The 21409-nt window shown below is 54.2% G+C and overlaps 1 protein-coding gene across 1 annotated transcript in view; it reads left to right on the forward strand.

Moving 5' to 3' along the window:
* col24a1 (collagen type XXIV alpha 1) overlaps positions 1-21409 on the forward strand; it is a 171288-nt gene that overhangs the window by 120129 nt on the left and 29750 nt on the right. The window contains exons 36-46 of the mRNA XM_078408107.1: positions 1503-1556; positions 2860-2967; positions 4768-4821; positions 8114-8221; positions 11040-11093; positions 12244-12297; positions 12901-12957; positions 15283-15336; positions 17678-17731; positions 19230-19283; positions 21143-21196. Coding sequence (XP_078264233.1) covers positions 1503-1556; positions 2860-2967; positions 4768-4821; positions 8114-8221; positions 11040-11093; positions 12244-12297; positions 12901-12957; positions 15283-15336; positions 17678-17731; positions 19230-19283; positions 21143-21196 — 705 coding nt within the window. The remainder of the gene's footprint in view (positions 1-1502; positions 1557-2859; positions 2968-4767; positions 4822-8113; positions 8222-11039; positions 11094-12243; positions 12298-12900; positions 12958-15282; positions 15337-17677; positions 17732-19229; positions 19284-21142; positions 21197-21409) is intronic.

Below are 21409 nucleotides of genomic sequence, written 5' to 3' on the forward strand. Positions count from 1 at the left end.
TGTGTGACAGTGACTGGCTTACAGTGACGGGCATGGTGGTGATGGTGTGTGTGACAGTGACTGGCTTACAGTGACAGGCAGGGTGGTGATGGTGTGTGTGACAGTGACTGGCTTACAGTGACGGGCATGGTGGTGTGTGTGACAGTGACTGGCTTACAGTGACAGGCAGGATGGTGATGGTGTGTGTGACAGTGACTGGCTTACAGTGAGGGGCAGGGTGGTGTGTGTGACAGTGACTGGCTTACAGTGACAGGCAGGGTGGTGATGGTGTGTGACAGTGACTGGCTTACAGTGAGGGGCAGGGTGGTGTGTGTGACAGTGACTGGCTTACAGTGAGGGGCAGGGTGGTGTGTGTGACAGTGACTGGCTTACAGTGACAGGCAGGGTGGTGATGGTGTGTGACAGTGACTGGCTTACAGTGACGGGCAGGGTGGTGATGGTGTGTGACAGTGACTGGCTTACAGTGACAGGCAGGGTGGTGATGGTGTGTGACAGTGACTGGCTTACAGTGAGGGGCAGGCTGGTGATGGTGTGTGACAGTGACTGGCTTACAGTGACAGGCAGGATGAAGCAAGTTCCTGATTGATGTAATCTGGTGATAGACCAGGTGACAGGTGAAGCTGAACCACCAAGGGAATACTTGGATTACATGCTGGGCCCAGAAGTGGATCTGCAATCACATAGAAACATAGAAAATAAGTGCAGGAGGAGGCCATTTGGCCCTTCGAGCCAGCACCGCCATTCATTGTGATCATGGCTGATCATCCACAATCAGTAACCCATGCCTGCCTTCTCCCCATATCCCTTGATTCCACTACCCCTAGAGTTCTATCTAACTCTCTTTTAAATTCATCCAGTGAATTGGCCTCCACTGCCCTCTGTGACAGGGAATTCCACAAATTCACAACTCTCTGGGTGAAAAAGGTTTTTCTCACCTCAGTTTTAAATGGCCTCCCCTTTATTCTTAGACTGTGGCCCCTGGTTCTGGACTCCCCCAACATTGGGAACATTTTTCCTTCATTTAGCTTGTTTAGTCCTTTTATAATTTTATACGCCTCTCTAAGATCTCCTCTCATCCTTCTAAACTCCAGTGAATACAAGCCCAATCTTTCCAATCTTTCCTCAAATGACAGTCCCGCCATCCCGGGGATTTTAATAGAATACAAAGACATTGGTGAAGATACAAAATATATACCCTGCATACACTTTGACATTTTTGTGTACGTGTAGATGAATCAATCTGCTGTAAACCTTGCATGCCCATTATCCATTCCACACAACCCATCTGAATGCTGTACTCCATTCAATGGACAACTGTACAACTTAATCTTCACATGGCTCGTCAGCCCATCTTACCGATACTAGCGTGCAATGTTTACACGCCACATCAGGCAGCAGTCGAGCACTGTTTCAGTTTCTGCCGTTTGTTTGATGAACAAGGTATAAGATATTAATGACTGCCTGTGGCCAGGGTTAAAGAAGGCTCTCTCTTTCTGCCTCAGGGTGAACCAGGACCTGTCGGAGAGAACGGACGGCAAGGGAAGGACGGAGTCAAGGTACAAGCTGCTCTGTAGGGCCATGCACGGCAGCCCCTGCCCAGCAGTCTGAGGGCCAGAGGCCTGGCTACAGTGATACAGTGTGGAAACAGGCCATTCAGTCCAACTCACCCACACCAACCAACATGTCCTATCTACACTAGTCCCACCTGCCCACTCTTCATCCATATCCCTCTAAACCTGTCCTATCCATGTACCTGTCCAAATGTTTTTTATATGTTGTTATACTACCTCCTCTAGCATCTCATTCCATACACCAACCGCCCTTTATGTAAAAAACGTTGTCCCTTGCATTCCTGTTACATCTTTTCCCCATCACCATATCTCCATGTACTCTGATTCTTGATTCCCCTACCATGGGTAACAGACTGTGCATCTACCCGATCTATTCCTCTCATGATTTTATATACCTCTATAAGATCTCCCCTCATCCTCCTGCGCAACATGGAATAAAGCCTTAGCCTGCACAATTTCTCCATGTCTCTCAGGCCCTTGAGTCCTGGCAAGATCCTTGTAAATCTTCTCTGCACCCTTTCCAGCTTAACAACATCGTTCCTGTAACAGGGTGACCTAAACTGAACACAATACTGTAAATGCGGCAACTGTAATGTGACCTCCCAAGAGGGTTGCCAACTGTCCCATATTTTGGGCTAAATTAGTTTGTCCCGTACGGGACTGCCCTTGTCCCGTATTAGTAGGGTTGCCAACTTCCTCACTCCCAAATAAGGGACAAAGGGTGTCGTCACCGCCCCGCGCCCCACGTGACCTCACCCAGCCAGCGGCCACGTGCTCCCGCTCCACCAATGGCGGCCACCCGTGCCGGGAGGCGGGTTGCTTTGCAACCTCCGTTAGGCGGCGCCATTGGTGGAGCGGGAGCACGTGGCCGCTGGCTGGGTGAGGTCACGTCAGGCGCGGGGCGCCACCTTTTCCCATATTTGGAGTGAGGAAGTTGGCAACCCCACCCCCCAACTTGCACACTCAGTACTCTGACTGATGAGTGTGGATGAGGGTGAGGGTTGGTCTCGATCGATCCTTTGTGGCCATGTAGGTAGTTGGCATGGGAACATAATGAGACCCCACCGCATGTACAGAGGTGCCGGGGCAGCAGCACAACCAGAGTTCCTCAGAGAGGCTGGTGGTCTTTGCAAGGGACAGGGGGACAGGGGGAGGGAGTACCTCAGAGCCAGGCTACTGAAGGAAGGCATCACTCTCAGGATCTCAGGACCACACAAGCTTCTCCACCACGACAAGGTGACAATCCACAGAGAATGTGCCTCTAATCCAAACCTGTCCCATTACACAGGGCGATCCCGGCAATGAGGGCCCTCAAGGCGAGGGGGGAGATCGAGGTGATGGGGGATTGCGGGGTACTGCCGGTGGACCCGGCGTTCCAGGAATCAATGGCTTGCCGGTGAGTAGTGTGAGATATCTACCATGTGTGTGTGTGTGTGCTCCCACCATGTCGTGTGACCATTAATCACAGGAGCAGAATCACACCAGACGCCCATCACGTCCACTACGCCATTCACTCAGGGCTGATCTATCTCTCCCTCCGAACCCCATTCTCCTGCCTTCTCCCCATAACCCCTGACACCCGTACTAATCAACAACTGTCAATCTCTGCTTTAAAAATACCAAAAACTTGGCCTCCCCCACCGCCTGGCAAAGAATCCCACAGATTCACCACCCTCTGACTAAAGGAATTCCTCCTCATCTCCTTCCTGAAAGAACGTCCTTTAATTCTGAGCCTGTGCCCTCTGGTCCTAGACTCTCCCACTAGTGGAAACATCCTGGAGAGAGAGTAAGAGAGGGAACATTCTGGAACTAAGCACCGGGCCTTAAGCTGGGGTACCGTGGCAGAATAATTCCTTTCAGCAAAACACAAAGTGCTGGAGGAACTCAGCAGGTCAGGCGGCATCTGTGGAGGGGATGGACAGATGATATTTCGGGTCGGGATCCTTCTTTGGACTAACAGTTAATGTCCGCCATGACCAGCCCCTCAAACCACTTTAAGTTTAGTTTAGTTTAGAGATACAGTGCAGAAACAGGCCCTTCGGCCCACCAAGTCCGCACCGACCAGCGATCCCCACACACTAACACTATCCTACACACACACACACTAGGGACAATTTTACATTTATACCAAGCCAATTAACCTACAAACTTGTACCTCTTTGGAGTGTGGGAGGAAGCAGAAGATGTCGGAGAAAACCCACGCAGGTCACGGGGAGAACGTACAAACTCCGTACAGACAGCGCCCGTAGTCGGGATTGAACCCGGGTCTCTGGCGCTGTGAGGCAGCAGCTCTACCCGCTGCTTCTGCTGTCACAGAACATAGAACTGTACAGCACAGGAACAGGCCCTGAACTACTATCTACCTCATTAATGACCATCGGACTATCTTTGATCGGACTTTACTGGCTTTACCTTGCACTAAACGTTATTCCCTTATCGTGTAGACACAAAATGCTGGAGTAACTCAGCGGGACAGGCAGCATCTCTGGGGAGAAGGAATGGGTGACGTTTTGGGTCGAGACCCTTCTTCAGATCCTTATCCTGTATCTGCACACTGTGAATGGCTCAATTGTAATCATGTATTGTGTTTCCGCTGACTGGTTAGCACGCAACACAAGCTTCTCACTGTACCTCAGTACACGGGACAATAAACTAAACCGAAACTGAACTGAACACTGGACTGAACAATACCTGTGTGAAACCTGATTCCAAGCGAAACTAATCTCTTCTGCCTCTACACATCCCTCCATTGGAACGAGTTTATTTAATACAGAGGGGGGTGGGGGCCTGGAACATACTGTCTGGGGTGGTGGTGGAGGCAGATACCATAGTGGTGTTTAAGAGACTTTTAGATAGGAAGGGTATGTAGGTTAATTTGACTGGGTAAATGTAAAAAAAATTGTCCCTAGTGTGTGTAGGATAGTGTTAATGTGCGGGGATCGCTGGGCGGCGCGGACTTGGTGGGCCGAAAAGGCCTGTTTCCGCGCTGTATATATATGATATGATATGATAACATGGATCTGCAAGGAATGGATCACGTGCAGGCAGAGGAGACCAGTTTAACGGCATCATGTTTGGCATGGACATTGTGGGCCGAAGGGCCTGTTCCTGTGCTGTATCCGAATGCTTCTGTTGCTGATTGGAGGAGCAGTACATGTTGTGCATGAACTAAACCGCTTTGTCTCTCTCACCACAGGGGCCTGAGGGGTCACACGGAAAACCCGGACAACGAGGTCGGGCAGGAAGAAAGGTGCCATACGTCATACGTCATACGTCATACGTCATACGACATACGTCATACGTCATACGTCATACGACATACGTCATACGTCATACGTCATACGACATGATTGTCACACGTCCCAAACACAATAACATTCTTACTGAATGAATGAATGAATGAATGATACTTTATACTTTTACACAACAGAACAGGCCCTTCCGCCCAACCTGCCCACACCGACCAACATGTCCCATCTACATTAGTCCCACCTGCCTGTGTATAGCCCACAGCCCTCTAAACCTGTCCTATCCATGTACCTGTCTCAATGTTTCTTAAATGTTATGATCGTCCCAACCTCAACTGCCTCCTCCGGCAGCTCGTACCGCACAACCATCACTTACCCCTCGGGTTCCTATTAAATCTCTCCCCGCTCACCTCAAATCTATGTCCTCTGGTCCTCCATTCCCCTACTCTGGGAAAGAGACTCTGTGCATCTACCCGATCTATTCCTCTCATGATTTTTTACACCTCTATAAGTGCTCCAATGAATAGAGTCCTAGCCTTCCCAATCACTCCCTGCAGCCCAGGGCCTCGAGGCCTAGCAACATCCGTGTAAATCTCTGCACCTTTTACGGATATTTTATATAAGTATTTATATTTATATTTAATAAATATATATAAAATATCTGTAAACGGTGCAGAGAAGATTTACATGGATTTGCCAGGATTATATATATATATATATATATATAGACACATGCACACCACACATACAAACAAAAATAGTGCAAAACCCAATTCCCTCAGGTCTATAGTTCTGAGCATATTGGGAGGTTGTGGTGTTTAATACTCTAATGTCTGTAGGTATCTGGACGTTACCGTTTTCAGGCTCCTGTACTTTCTTCACGATGGCAAGGGTGAGATGAGAGTGTGGCCAGGGTGGTGTGGGTCAGTGAGAGTGTGGCCAGGGTGGTGTAGGTCAGTGAGAGTGTGGCCAGGGTGGTGTGGATCAGTGAGAGTGTGGCCAGGGTGGCGTGGGTCAGTGAGAGTGTGGCCAGGGTGGTGTGGGTCAGTGAGAGTGTGGTCAGGGTGGTGTGGGTCAGTGAGAGTGTGGCCAGGGTGGTGTGGGTCAGTGAGAGTGTGGCCAGGGTGGTGTGGGTCAGTGAGAGTGTGGCCAGGGTGGTGTGGGTCAGTGAGAGTGTGGCCAGGGTGGTGTGGGTCTCTGATGAAGCTTTAATTACTTAAGGTTTATTGTCACGTGTAGTGAGGTACAGTCAAAAACGTTGTTTTACATGCTATCCAATCTGATGAGATGACACTACACATCATTGCAATCAAGTCAAAATCAAGTCTGTTAGCTAGACGGTGCCCAGGCCAGGCCAGGCCAGGCCAGGCCAGTCTCTGTGTGCTGGGCCCAGAAGTGGATCTGCAATCACATAGAAACATAGAAAATAGGTGCAGGAGGAAGCCATTTGGCCCTTTGAGCCAGCACCGTCACTCATTGTGATCATGGCTGATCATCCACAATCAGTAACCCGTGCCTGCCTTCTCCCCATATCCCTTGATTCCACTAGCCCTTAGAGCTCTATTTAACTCTCTCTTAAATCCATCCAGTGAATTGGCCTCCACTGCCTTCTGTGGCAGAGAATTCCACAAATTCACAACTCTCTTAGACTGTGGCCCCTGGTTCTGGACTCCCCCAACATTGGGAACATTTTTCCTGCATCTAGTTTGTCCAGTCTTTTTATAATTTTATACAATCGCTCCACTCTTCTAAACCGCTACTCCATTTCTTCTGTAATCGGACTTCACTGGACTTTATCTTGCTCCAAACATAATTCCCTTTATCCTGTATCTGTACAGAGTGGATGGCTCAATGTTCCTAATGTATCGTCTTTCCACCGCGGGAACAGCACGCAACAAAAAGCTTTGCGCTGTACCTCGGTGCACGTGACCATAAACTCATCTAAACTACAGAGAAGGGGAAGGATACCAGTGCTGTCTAGATAGGGTAGACAGTCACAAGCTTTGCCCCAGGATGGGAACGTTGAAAGCTGGAGGGCGTAGCTTTGAGGTGAGGAGGGCAAAATGTAAAGATGTGTGGGGCAAGTTCTTTGTACACAGAGGGTGGTGTGGGCCTGGAACATGCTGCCAGTGGTGGAGGCAGATGCAATAGTGGTGTTTAAGAGACGTTTGGGTAGGAATGTGAGATGGAGGGATAAGCAATATGTGCAGGCAGATAAGGAGAGGTCTTGGCATCATGTTCGGCACAGATATTGTGAGCCTGAACTCTGTTAGGGCGGCTCTATCTTGGAAAGATACCAGAATGTAGAATATAGTTCTCAGCATTGTAGTGCATCAGTTCCAGAGACAAAGTCCAATGTCTGCAATGGGGTGAAGGTGAATCGGACAGTGCCCTAGCTTATGGATGGTCCATTCAGAAGCCTGATGACGGATGGACGGACGGGAAGAAGCTGTTCCTGAGTCAGGTGTTGCGCGCTTTCAGGCTTGTGTATCTTATAGACAATAGACAATAGGTGCAGGAGGAGGCCATTCGGCCCTTCGAGCCTGTACGCACCGCCATTCAATGTGATCATGGCTGATCATTCTCAATCAGTACCTCGTTCCTGCCTTCTCCCCATACCCCCTGACTCCGCTATCCTTAAGAGCTCTATCTAGCTCTCTCTTGAATGCATTCAGAGAATTGGCCTCCATTGCCCTCTGAGGCAGAGAATTCCACAGATTCACAACTCTCTGACTGAAAAAGTTTTTCCTCATCTCCATTCTAAATGACCTACCCCTTATTCTTAAATTGTGGCCCCTGGTTCTGGACTCCCCCATCATTGAGAACATGTTTCCTGCCTCTAACATGTCCAACCCCTTAATAATTTTATACGTTTCAATAAGATCCCCTCTCATCCTTCTAAATTCCAGTGTATACAAACCTAGTCGTTCCAGTCTTTCAACATACGACAGTCCCGCCATTCCGGGAATTAACCTAGTAAACCTACGCTGCACGCCCTCAATAGCAAGAATATCCTTCCTCAAATTTGGAGACCAAAACTGCACATAGTACTCCAGGTGCGGTCTCACCAGGGCCCTGTACAACTGCACACAGTACTCCAGGTGCGGTCTCACCAGGGCCCTGTACAACTGCACACAGTACTCCAGGTGCGGTCTCACCAGGGCCCGGTACAACTGCAGAAGGACCTCTTTGCTCCTATACTCAACTCCTCAGGGAGACCAGTCAGTCGTGGTCTTTGCCAATCTGCTTCCTGACCAACCAAGCATCCGCAATGTCCTGTTTTTCTGTCTTCAGGGAAAGAAGGGCCAGCAGGGGTCAGCAGGGGAGCAGGGTGACCCCAGAGAGCGAGGGAGACCAGGAGACGTGGGAGCGAAGGGCGTGCGGGGAACGCGGGGAGCCATGGTAAGTCTCAACACTAGCTCTCACACACCGCGCTGGAGGCCAAGTCAGCGGCCATTTGTAAAGCGGATGTTGACAGATTCTTGTGCAGGAAGGAACTGCAGATGCTGGTTTACACTGAATATAGACACAAAATGCTGGAGTAACTCAGCGGGACAGGCAGCGTCTGTGGAGAGAAGGAATGGGTGATGTTTCGGGTCGAGACCCTTCTTCAGACCCTTCTACCCCCGCAATCTCTCATCCATTCCTTCTCTCCAGAGATGCTGCCTGTCCCGCTGAGTTACTCCAGCATTTTGTGTCTATATTCAGTGTAAACCAGCATCTGCAGTTCCTTCCTGCACTGTGGCAACACGGTGGTGCAGCGGGTAGAGCTGCTGCCCCGGGTTCGATCCTGACTACGTGTGCTGTCTGTACGGAGTTTGTACGTTCTCCCCGTGACCAGCGTGGGTTTACCCCGAGATCTTCGGTTTCCTCCCACACTCCAAAGACGTGCAGGTCTGTAATTTAATTGGCTTGGTAGAAATGTAAATTGTCCTGGTGTGTGTAGGATAGTGTTAATTTGCGGGGATCGCTGGGCGGCGCGGACCCGGTGGGCCGAAGGGCCTGTTTCCGCGCTGTTTCTGTAAACTAAACTAAACATGGTGCGTGTGCCACCCTGATACAGTTGTGCAGCCACTCTGCTGATCTCACAGTCTGAGTTATGTGTAGAGGTGAGCCAAGGGTAGGGCTGCCAACTGTCCCGTATCAGCCTGGACATCCTGTATATTGGGCTAAATTGGTTTGTCCCTGTACGGGACCGTCCTTGTCCCATATTTGGCCCGGGGGCCGCTGTAGGCCCGGACAGTGTGGGCCCAGAGGTCCGGGCACCGACTAACGGAGGTTGCATAGCAACCCACCTCCCGGCCCAGGAGGTTGCCATTGGTGGAGCATGAACACGTGGCCGCTGGCTGGGTGAGGTCACGTGGGGCGCGGGGCGGTGACGTCACTTTTTGTCCCTTATTTAGGAGTGAGATAGTTGGCAACCCCGAGCCAAGGACCAGCTCCCATGTTGCCATTGATTCTTGTTGATTCTTTGCACTGTTTATGACTGTGAAACTCTTTCTGCAAATCCTCGGTCTAGTGCAGGCAAGGACACGTCAGCCCTCACACTCATGATGCCAGGAACAATTTGTCAAGACTCAACAATATTTGATTGACATTTTGTACTGGCAACAGAACAATAGAAATTCTTACTTGCTGCTGCTTAGCAGATGCTTAATACACAATAACGCGCAGAGAAATGTACAATGACCAGGGTGGTGTGGGTCAGTGAGAGTGTGGCCAGGGTGGTGTGGGTCAGTGAGAGTGTGGCCAGGGTGGTGTGGGTCAGTGAGAGTGTGGCCAGGGTGGTGTGGGTCAGTGAGAGTGTGGCCAGGGTGGTGTGGGTCAGTGAGAGTGTGGCCAGGGTGGTGTGGGTCAGTGAGAGTGTGGCCAGGGTGGTGTGGGTCAGTGAGAGTGTGGCCAGGGTGGTGTGGGTCAGTGAGAGTGTGGCCAGGGTGGTGTGGGTCAGTGAGAGTGTGGCCAGGGTGGTGTGGGTCAGTGAGAGTGTGGCCAGGGTGGTGTGGGTCAGTGAGAGTGTGGCCAGGGTGGTGTGGGTCAGTGAGAGTGTGGCCAGGGTGGTGTGGGTCAGTGAGAGTGTGGCCAGGGTGGTGTGGGTCAGTGAGAGTGTGGCCAGGGTGGTGTGGGTCAGTGAGAGTGTGGCCAGGGTGGTGTGGGTCAGTGAGAGTGTGGCCAGGGTGGTGTGGGTCAGTGAGAGTGTGGCCAGGGTGGTGTGGGTCAGTGAGAGTGTGGCCAGGGTGGTGTGGGTTAGTGAGTGTGGCCAGGGTGGTGTGGGTCAGTGAGAGTGTGGCCAGGGTGGTGTGGGTCAGTGAGAGTGTGGCCAGGGTGGTGTGGGTCAGTGAGAGTGTGGCCAGGGTGGTGTGGGTCAGTGAGAGTGTGGCCAGGGTGGTGTGGGTCAGTGAGAGTGTGGCCAGGGTGGTGTGGGTCAGTGAGAGTGTGGCCAGGGTGGTGTGGGTCAGTGAGAGTGTGGCCAGGGTGGTGTGGGTCAGTGAGAGTGGCCAGGGTGGTGTGGGTCAGTGAGAGTGTGGCCAGGGTGGTGTGGGTCAGTGAGAGTGTGGCCAGGGTGGTGTGGGTCAGTGAGAGTGTGGCTGCCTTTTTGAGGCAGTGTCTCCTGTAGATCCCTTAGATGGTGGGGGGTCAGTACGTGTGATGGACCTTCGATGGTGGGTGTTCAGTATGTGTGATGGACCGGGGCAGTGTCCACCACTCTCTCCTTCATTGTGCTCACTACTGTACATCTGTAGAAGTTCGATAGAGTATTCATCGATATAATGAATCTCCTCAATCTTCTGAGGAAGGTGGGATGAGAGATGTGCTTAAAAACACAGCACACAAAGTGATTAGAGAATAACATGTATGATGGATTTCTACTCCAAACTGAAGGCGGCCGTGGTGCAGCGGGTAGAGCTGCTGCCTCACGGCGCCAGGGACCCGGGTTCCATCCTGACCACGGGTGCTGTCTGTATGGAGTTTGTACGTTCTCCCCGTGACCTGCGTGGGTTTTCTCCGGGTGCTCCGGTTTCCTCCCACACTCCAAAGACGTGCAGGTTTGTAGGTTAATTGGTCTATGTAAATTGTCCCTAGTGTGTAGGGTAGTGCGAGTGTACAGGGTGATCGCTGGTCAGCGTGTATTCGGAGGGCCGAAGGTCCTGTTTCGCCACTGTTTTCCTGAACTAGAAACATAAACGGAAGCATCTTGCAGTGATTATGTGTGTTTTTGTAGGGACCTCCTGGAATGATGGGTCCAACAGGGGAATCAGGACTCGTGGGATATCATGTGAGTCAACACCAACAACTAACTGCCTGCATTTATGTGATGACATTGTGTACAAGATCATGAAAGGAATGGATCTGTAACCACACACAGTTCTTGCCCAGAGTAGGGCAATCGAGCACCAGAGGACATAGGTTTAAGGTGAAGGGGGAAAGGTTTAATAGGAACCTGAGGGGTAACAATTTGACACAGAGGGTGGTGGGTATATGGGATGAGCTGCCTGAGGAGATAGTTGGAGGCCAGGACTATCCCAACGTTTAAGAAACAGTTAGATAGGTACATGGATAGGATAGGTTTAGAGGGATTTGGGCCAAACACAGGTGGGACTAAGGTTGCCAACTTCCTCACTCCCAAATACATGACAAGGTGACGTCACCGCCCTACGCCAGGGCGGCCGCCATTGGTGGAGCGGGAGCACGTGGCCGCTGGCTGGGTGAGGTCACGTGGGGCGTGGGGTGATGACGTCACCCTATGTCCCTTATTTGGGAGTGAGGAAGTTGGCAACCCTACGAATACGGGACAAGGGCGGTCCCGTACGGAACAAACGAATTTAGCCCAAAATACAGGATGTCCCGGCTAATACGGGACGGTTGGCGACACTAGGTGGGACTAATGTAGATGGGGCATGTAGGTCGGCATGGGCAAGTTGGGCCGAAGGGCCTTTTCTCCTAAGGAACTATGACTCTAAATATCCCAAGGAGCTTTGCTGGAAAGTTATCAAACAAAATCCAACAACAGGTCCCAAATTGGAGCAGGTGATGGAGGGTGGGGAAAGGGGGGAGGGATGATGGAGGGATTCAAAGAGGAAGGGAGAGGTGGAGAGGGGAAGAGATGTGGGGAGGTGAGAGGAGGCATTTAGGAGGGACCTCAGGGGCAACCTTTTTATTCAGAGGGTAGTCCGGACCTGGAACGAGCTGCCAGAGGAAGCTGTGGAAGTAATACAAATGTGACGTTTAAAAGACATTGGGCAGCGCGCAACAAAAACCTTCCACTTGGTACATGTGACAATAAACTAAACTAAACATGTGGACATATATTGATAGGAAGGGTTTAGAGGGCAATGGACGAGCCTAGTTGGCATTGATAGAGTGGGCCGAAGGGCCTGTTTCCGTGCTGTACATCTCCGTGATGATGCCCAATGCTTCTTTCTCAGGGTTACCCCGGACCGGCCGGTACTCAGGGCCCACCTGGACCTAAGGGCCAGAAGGTACGGTAGTTCCTTCCCTTCAGTTTTCGTTAAAGAGGAGAGAGAGAAATGTGTGAAAGATGGGGGGATGGAGGGCGATGGGGAACTGGCACAGAAGAGGCGATGAGGCCTGGGGCGGGGGGGTGGGGGTGGGGGGGTGGGGGCGGGGGGGGTGGGGGGGGGGTGGGGGGCGGGGGGTGTGGGGGCGGGGGGGCGGGGGGGGGCGGGGGCGGGGGGGTGGGCGCGGGGCACTTTGTAGTTTTGTCGACCCTTTACGTGGTGACTCTTTAATACCTTGGGTTTGCAAAACAAAGAGTCTCACTGACCTGCCACATGTGACCGTAAAGTATCCTTTATTCTCCATGTGCGTTCTCTGTGTGTGGTGGTGGTGATTCCCTGCTCCCCTGCCTGCCTGCCACAGATCCCTGTGTTAACCCCTCTTCCTCTCGACGTGTTTGAAGTGAACCAGTAACAAACTCCCAGCAACATTTAAAGTAGTGACCTCCTCGTGCTTTGTGCCTCTTGATGTTTCACGTCACAGGGAGGGCGATGTGTGTCCCCTGTGTATCGGGTGACTGAGTGCGCCACAGGTCCCTGTGTTAACCCCTCTTCCTTTCACTGCAGGGCTATCCCGGTGAGGACAGTCATCTTCCTGGACTACCTGGGCCTCGAGGTGAACCAGTAGGTCATTCTTTTAGTAGCAAATACTGTTCATGCTGTTAAACCATGCTTTCAAGCTCCACATCAGTATCTGTTCCTACACATTACCTGCCCCTTGCTCAAGGAATGTTCCTGGACCTGAGCAGATTTCAGACAGTTTAGGGATTGTAATGACACAAAGTGTCACACTGTGCAGAGAATACGATGCAGGAGTGTGTGTGGGCACTGGGCCTGTCTGTGCTCACTGGAGTGTAGAAGGATGAGGGAGGGGGGCTCATTGAAACGTACAGACAGTGAAAGGCCTGGACAATACAATACAATACAATACAATACAATACAATATATCTTTATTGTCATTGTACAGGGGTACAACGAGATTGGGAATGCGCCTCCCATACGATGCAATAAATTAATTAGCTAGTCAGTATTAATTTAAACAACCCAACGAAACAAATTGTAACAGTTTTAAAACAGAATAAAGTGCAAGTAGATCTGTGCCGGTTCACTGTGCGTTGTGACCATCCGGCTCAGCAGGACCGGTTCATAGCAGCTATGGCCCTGGGGATGAAGCTGTTTCTGAGTCTGGAGGTGCGGGCGTAGAAGGCCTTGTATCATCTGCCTGATGGTAGAAGTTCGAACAGACTGTTGCAGGGGTGTGAAGAGTCTTTGTGGATGCTGGTTGCTTTTCTGAGGCATCGTGTGTTGTAGATGCCCTCCAAGGCTGGTTGCTGTGTTAGTTCCAATAGTTTTGATCATATCGGATAGTTCCGAAAGTTCCGATAGACAGAGTGGATGTGGAGAGGATGTTTCCACTAGTGGGAGAGTCTCGGACCAGAGGGCTTTCCTGTCCCGGCAACATTCCCATCAATCTTCTCTGTGCATTTTCCAGCAAGATGACACCCTGTTTTATAGTAGGGTGACCAAAAATGAACACAATACTCGAAGTGTGGCCTCACCAACATCTTTACGACATCCCAACTTCCATGCTCAGCTCGCTCAGTGCTGAGGAAAGGGATGGCTGCATAACTCAGATGATAGCAAGGAAACATCTGGCATTTGGTGTCCCCGATCCGAGGAAGGATATACTGGCACATGAGAATGATCTTGGGAATGAGTGGGTTAACCTATGATGAGCGTTTGTGGGCACTGGGCCTGCACTCACTGGAGTTTCGAAGGATGAGGGGGGACCTCATTGAAACGTACAGAATAGTGAGCGGCCTGGATAGAGTGGATGTGGAGAGGATGTTTCCATTAGTGGGAGAGTCTAGGACCAGAGGGCACAGCCTCAGAATTAAAGGACATTCTTTTAAGAAGGAGGTGAGGAGGAATTTCATTAGTCAGAGGGTGGTGAATCTGTGGGATTCTTTGCCACAGACGGCTGTGGAGGCCACAAGTCAATGGATATTTTTAAGGCAGGGCTAAATAGATTCTTGATTACAATAGACAATAGATGCAGGAGTAGGCCATTCGGCCCCTCGAGCCAGCACCGCCATTCAATGTGATCATGGCTGATCATTCTCAATCAGTACCCCGTTCCTGCCTTCTCCCCATACCCCCTGACTCCGCTATCCTTAAGATCTCTATCTAGCTCTCTCTTGAATGCATTCAGAGTTGGCCTCCACTGCCTTCTGAGGCAGAGAATTCCACAGATTTACAACTCGGCAGAGAATTCCACAGATTTACAACAGATTAGTACGGGTGTCACGGGTTGTGGGGAGAAGGCAGGAGAATGGGGTTGAGAGGGAAAGATTGATCAGACATGATTAAATGACGGAGTAAACTTGATGGGCCGAATGGCCTAATCCTGCTCTTATACTTATGAACATTATTGACATTGGGAACCCAAAAGTGAAAAGCTTTTGTTGCGTGCTAACCTGTCAGCGGAAAGACTGTACTGTACATGATCACAATTGAGCCATTCACAGTGTACAGATACAGGAGAATGGAATAACGTTTAGTGCAAGGTAAAGCCAGCAAAGTCCGATCAAAGATAGTCCGAGGGTCTCCAATGAGGTAGATAGTAGTTCAGCACTGCTCTCTGGTTGTGGTCGGATGGTTCAGTTGCCTGATAACAGCCGGGGACAAACTGCCCCTGAATCTGGAGGTATGTGTCTCCACCTCTTGCCTGATGGGAGAGGGGGGAAGGGATGGGAAAATTACATTATTACATTAAACAACGTAATAAATGATAAAAATCTTTCAGTGTGTGCCTGTAAACATATACACACATATGCATACGTGTCCACATAGATATGTTGCTGCAAGGAGCGTGTGGGCTGGTCTATGGGGCGGGGGTGGATGCGGGGACATGTATGTTCAAGCTGTGCTGCTCTCTCTCTCCCACAGGGCCCCATGGGTCCACACGGAGAACACGGTCAACCAGGGGCTGCCGGCTACCAGGTAAGCTGGGCCACCATGTACCTGGGTGGGGCGGGGCAGGGATGTACCTGGGTGGGGCGGGGCAGGGAGAGAGGGGTGGGTGGATGGATGGGTGGATGAACCAGGGGCTGCCGGCTACCAGGTAAGCTGGGCCACCATGTACCTGGGTGGGGCGGGGCAGGGATGTACCTGGGTGGAGCGGGGCATGAGAGAGAGGGGTGGGTGGGTGGATGAATGAACCAGGGGCTGCCGGCTACCAGGTAAGCTGGCATGTACCTGGGTGGGGCGGGGCAGGGATGTACCTGGGTGGGGCGGGGCAGGGAGAGGGGGGTGGGTGGGTGGATGGATGTACCCGGGTGGGGCGAGGGGGAGGGGTGGGTGGGTGGGTGTACCTGGGTGGGGCCGGGGAGGGAGAGAGGGGTGGGTGGGTGCATGTACCTGGGTGGGGCGGGGGAGGGAGGGAGGGGTGGGTGGATGTACCTGGGCGGGGGAGGGAGGGAGGGGTGGGTGGGTGGGTGCATGTACCTGGGTGGGGAGGGGGAGGGAGAGAGGGGTGGGTGGGTGCATGTACCTGGGTGGGGCGGGGGAGGGAGGGAGGGGTGGGTGGGTGGGTGCATGTACCTGGGTGGGGAGGGGGAGGGAGGGAAGGGTGGATGGATGCATGTACCTGGGTGGGGCAGGGGAGGGAGAGAGGGGTGGGTGGGTGCATGTACCTGGGTGGGGCGGGGCAGGGATGTACCTGGGTGGGGCGGGGCAGGGATGTACCTGGGTGGGGCGGGGCAGGGAGAGGGGGGGTGGGTGGGTGGGTGGATGGATGTACCCGGGTGGGGCGAGGGGGAGGGGTGGGTGGGTGGGTGTACCTGGGTGGGGCCGGGGAGGGAGAGAGGGGTGGGTGGGTGCATGTACCTGGGTGGGGCGGGAGAGGGAGGGAGGGGTGGGTGGGTGGGTGCATGTAACTGGGTGGGGCGGGGGAGGGAGGGAGTTTGGATGTACCTGGGTGGGGCGAGGGAGGGAGAGAGGGGTGGGTGGGTGGGTGCATGTACCTGGGTGGGGAGGGGGAGGGAGGGAGGGATGGGTGGGTGGGTGGGTGCATGTACCTGGGTGGGGAGGGGGAGGGAGGGGTGGATGGGTGGGTGGGTGGATGTACCTGGGTGGGGCGGGGCGGGGCAGGGAGAGAGGGGTGGGTGGGTGGGTGTACCTGGGTGGGGCGGGGGAGGGAGGGGTGGGTGGGTGGGTGCATGTACCTGGGTGGGAGGGAGGGAAAGGTGGGTGAATGTACCGGGAGGGGGGCAGAGGGAGTTAGGGGTGGGTGTTGTTGCCCCTCAAGGCTGGGCACAGGGACCGCTGATCTTCACTCATCTAGTTGCATCAAGCCCACAGTTCGTACACTGGCCCTTCGGCCCACTGCTCATATACTGGCCCTTCAGCACACAGCTCGAATGCTGGCCCGTCGGCCCAACTCGTCCATGCCGACCAGCTAGTCTAGGACGGAACTGCAGATGCCGGTTTACACCAAATTACAGCCATTGTTGGTCAGCGTAGACTCAGTGGGCTGAAGGGCCTGTTTCCACGCTGTATCTCGAAACTACAGCAGCACGGTGGCGCAGCGTTAGAGTTGCTGCCTTATAGCGTTTTCAGCGCCAGAGACCCAGGGTTCGATTCTGACTACGGGTGCTGTCTGTACGGAGTTTGTACGTTCTCCCCGTGACCTGCGTGGGCTTTCTCCGAGATCTCGGTTTCCTCCCACACTCCAAAGACGTGCAGGTTTGTAGGTTAATTGGCTTTCTATAAATGTAAATTGTCCCTAGTGCATGTGGGATAGTGTTAATAGTCAGCAGAGTGATACAGTGTGGAAACAGGCCAATTCGGCCCAACCTGCCCACACCGGCCAACATGTCCCAGCTACACCAGTCCCACCTGCCTGGTTTGGTCCATATCCCTCCAAACCTGTCCTATCCATGTACCTGTACCAACTGCTTCTTAAATGTTGTGATAGTCCCAGCCTCAACTACCTCCTCCGGCAGCTCGTTCCATACACCCACCACCCTTGTCAGCTTCCTATTAAATCTTGCCCCCTTCACCTTGAACCTATGTTCACCTTGAACCATTCCCCTACTCTGGGCAAGAGACTCTGTGCATCTACACCGATCTATTCCTCTCATGATTTTGTACACCTCTATAAGATCACGTGCGATCTGATAATGTGCGGGGATTGCTGGTCGGCATGGACTTGTTGGGGCCGAAGGGCCTGTTTCCCCGCTGTATCTCTGAACTAAACTAAACACTTCAGTTTGAATGTTGATCTGCTTCTTGAGGTTTGACTGCAGTAGTGACAGGTGTCTCTTGGTCCTTATACCTGCAGGGCCACCCAGGTGTGCTTGGAGCACGGGGCAGTGTGGGCCAACAAGGCAGACCGGTAAGAGATCTTCACAACGATTTTCAACAAATACTCCAACTGTGACTGTTACACATCAGCTGTGGAAAAGAGTCAAATCTCAGCTGGAGACTGGACGACAGTCAGACAGACATTCCCGTTGGAACCAACAGGGAGCGCTGCACTGTGGGGGGGGGGGGATGGAGCCGCACTGTGGGGGGGGGGGAGGAGAGGGCGCACTGTGGGGGGGGGGAGGGAGCCACACTGTGGGGGGGGGGATGGAGCCGCACTGTGGGGGGGGGGATGGAGCCGCACTGTGGGGGGGGGGAAGGGAGGGGCGCATTGTGGGGGGGGGAGGGAGCCGCACTGTGGGGGGGGGTGAGGGAGGGGCGCACTGTGGGGGGGGGGGAGGGAGCCGCACTGTGGGGGGGGGTGAGGGAGGGGCGCACTGGGGGGGGGGAGGGAGTGCCACACTGTGGGGGGGGGTGAGGGAGTGCCACACTGTGGGGGGGGGGGAGGGAGTGCCACACTGTGGGGGGGGGGAGGGAGCCGCACTGTGGGGGTGGTGAGGGAGGGGCGCACTGTGGGGGGGGGGGAGGGAGTGCCACACTGTGGGGGGGGGTGAGAGGGAGTGCCACACTGTGGGGGGGGGGAGGGAGCGCCACACTGAGGGAAGGGTGCACTGTGGGGGGTGGGGGGTGAGGGAGGGGCGCACTGTGGGGGGGGGGTGAGGGAGGGGCGCACTGTGGGGGGGGGGAGGGAGTGCCACACTGTGGGGGGGGGGAGGACTGCCACACTGTGGGGGGGGGGGGAGGGAGCGCCACACTGAGGGAAGGGTGCACTGTGGGGGTGGGGGGTGAGGGAGGGGCGCACTGTGGGGGGGGGTGAGGGAGGGGCGCACTGTGGGGGGGGGGGTGAGGGAGGCGCACTGTGGGAGGGGCGGGGGTGAGGGGGGTGCCATAGTCTACACCATAAACCAGCCTGGGCACTCCATAGAGGGAGTACAGAGAAGGTTCACCAGATTGATCCCTGGGATGGCAGGACTTTCATATGAAGAAAGACTGGATAGACCTGGGCTTGTACTCGCTGGAATTTAGAAGATTGAGGGGGGATCTTATAGAAACTTACAAAATTCTTAAGGGGTTGGAGAGGCTAGATGCAGGAAGATTGTTCCCGATTATGGGGGAGTCCAGAACAAGGGGTCACAGTTTAAGGATAAGGGGGAAGTCTTTTAGGACCGAGATGAGAAAGTTTTTTTTCACACAGAGAGTGGTGAATCTGTGGAATTCCCTGCCACAGAAGGTAGTTGAGGCCGAGTTCATTTGGCTATATTTAAGAGGGAGTTAGATGTGGCCCTTGTGGCTAAAGGGATCAGGGGGTATGGAGAGGAGGCAGGTACAGGTTACTGAGTTGGATGATCAGCCATGATCATATTGAATGGCGGTGCGTACAGGCTCGAAGGGCCGAATGGCCTCCTCCTACACCTATTGTCTATGTTTCTATGTTTCTATGTTTCTAATGTGGCTTTGTTCCGTTGCAGGGTGATCCTGGCCAAACCGGCACACCGGGTCTGAAAGGGGAGAGAGGATCGCAGGTAGGTGCGTCTCTCATCCCTCCCTCCCTGGGTCACTCCAGTGGGTGCAGAATAGCTGCATACATCATCGAGATGCTGGGGAAATGGCTGGCAAGGTTGAACACGCAGAGATCTCTCAACTCCCAGAACTCCTGCAACTCACCATGAAGAAGACACATAATGGAGACACAAATTCATGAGGGATAGGAGCAAAATTAGGCCATTCGGCCCATCAAGTCTACTCTGCCATTCAATCATGGTTCATCTCTCTCTCCCTCCTAACCCCATTCTCCTGCCTTCTCCCCATAACCCCTGACACCCGCACTGATCAACAATCTATCTATCTCTGCCTTAAATATCTCCACTGACTTGTGGCCTCCACAGCCGTCTGTGGCAAAGAATCCCACAGATTCACCACCCTCTGACTAAAGAAATTCCTCCTCATCTCCTTCCTAAAGGAACGTCCTTTAATTCTGAGGCTGTGCCCTCTGGTCCTAGACTCTCCCACTGGTGGAAACATCCTCTCTACATCCACTCTATCCAGGCCTCCACAGATGTCGGTGACAAGGATGAAGTAGGCAAAGGGGCAAATCTCCCATCTTTTATAACTTGGTCATTCCCCACCCCCCACCCTGGTGCGTACATATCTCACCTTCCTCCCACCCCCCCCCCCCCCCCAGTACCCTGCTCCCCCCCCCCCCTCACAGTACCCCTGATCCTCCCCCCCAATACCCGGCTCCCCAATACCCGGCTCCCCCCCCCTCCCCAGTACCCCTGCTCCTCTCCCCTCCCCCCCCCTCCCCAAGTACCCTACTCTTCCCCCCTCGACCCCCAGTACCCTGCTCCCACCCCCCCGGTACCCCAACTCCCCCCACCCCCCCGGTACCCTGCTCCACTCCCCTCCCCCCAGTACCCTGCCCCTCCAGTACCCTGCCCCTCCTCCCCCCCAGTACCCTGCTCCTCTCCCCTCCCCCCCAGTACCCTGCCCCTCCAGTACCCTGCCCCTCCTCCCCCCCAGTACCCTGCTCCTCCCCCACCCCCCGGTACCCTGCTCCTCCCCCCCCCCCCCGGTACCCGGCTCCTCCCCCCCCCCCCCCGGTACGCTGCTCCTCCCCCCCACCCCCCGGTACCCTGCTCCTCCCCCCTCCTCCCCGTAACCCTGCTCCTCCCCCCCCCCCCGGTACCCGGCTCCTCTCCCCCCCCCCCCCCCCCGTACGCTTCTCCTCCCCCCCACCCCCCGGTACCCTGCTCCTCCCCCCTCCTCCCCGGTACCCTGCTCCTCCCCCCCCCCCCGGTACCCGGCTCCTCCCCCCCCCGGTACCTGACTCCTCCCCCCCGCCGGTACCCGGCTCCTTCCCCCTCCCCCCAGTATGCTGCTCCTCCCCCCCACCCCCCAGTACCCCTGCTCCTCCCCCCCATCCCCCGGTACCCCGGCCTCCCCTCCCCCCCCCCCCAGTACGCTGCTTCCTCCCCCCCCACCCCTCGGTACCCCTGCTCCCCTCCCCTCCCGTCCCCCCCTCCCAGTACCCTCCCCCCTCCTCCCCCGTACCCTGCTGCTCCCCTCCTCCCCCCGTACCCTGCTCCTCCCCCTCTCCCCCCCGTACCCTGCTCCTGCCCCCTCCCCAGGCACCCTGCTCCACCCCCCCTCCCCAGTACCCTGCTCCTCCCCCCCTCCTCCTAAACTCATCTCCCATCCCAAGCCCCCAACTCCCTTTTACCCCCCCGTCCCCTCCCACCCATGTGGGAGGAGGAAACCCACGTGGTCACGGAGAGCGGTGCAAACTCCACACAGACTGCAGTTCTTTGTGTGTGCGGAATGTGAGAATGTGCACAGTACCCCCCCAGCTGACTGTCTAAGCTGTGTGCCTGTACCTTTGCAGGGTTTGACGGGGAGGCAGGGAGCTCATGGTGAAGCTGGGACTGCCAGTTTACCGGTGAGTAACTCTGTTCATCCACACACACCTGCAGAAACACCACTTCAATAGTTTAACCAGATTGACACAGAGTGCTGGAGTAACTCAGCAGGTCAGGCAGCATCTGTGGAGAACATGGATAGGTGACGTTTCACAGAGTGCTGGAGTAACTCAGCGGGTCAGGCAGCATCTGTGGAGAACATGGATAGGTGACGTTTCGTCGGGACCCTGCCA

This window comes from Rhinoraja longicauda, chromosome 11 (assembly GCF_053455715.1).
Source record: "Rhinoraja longicauda isolate Sanriku21f chromosome 11, sRhiLon1.1, whole genome shotgun sequence".
NCBI lineage: Eukaryota > Metazoa > Chordata > Chondrichthyes > Rajiformes > Arhynchobatidae > Rhinoraja > Rhinoraja longicauda.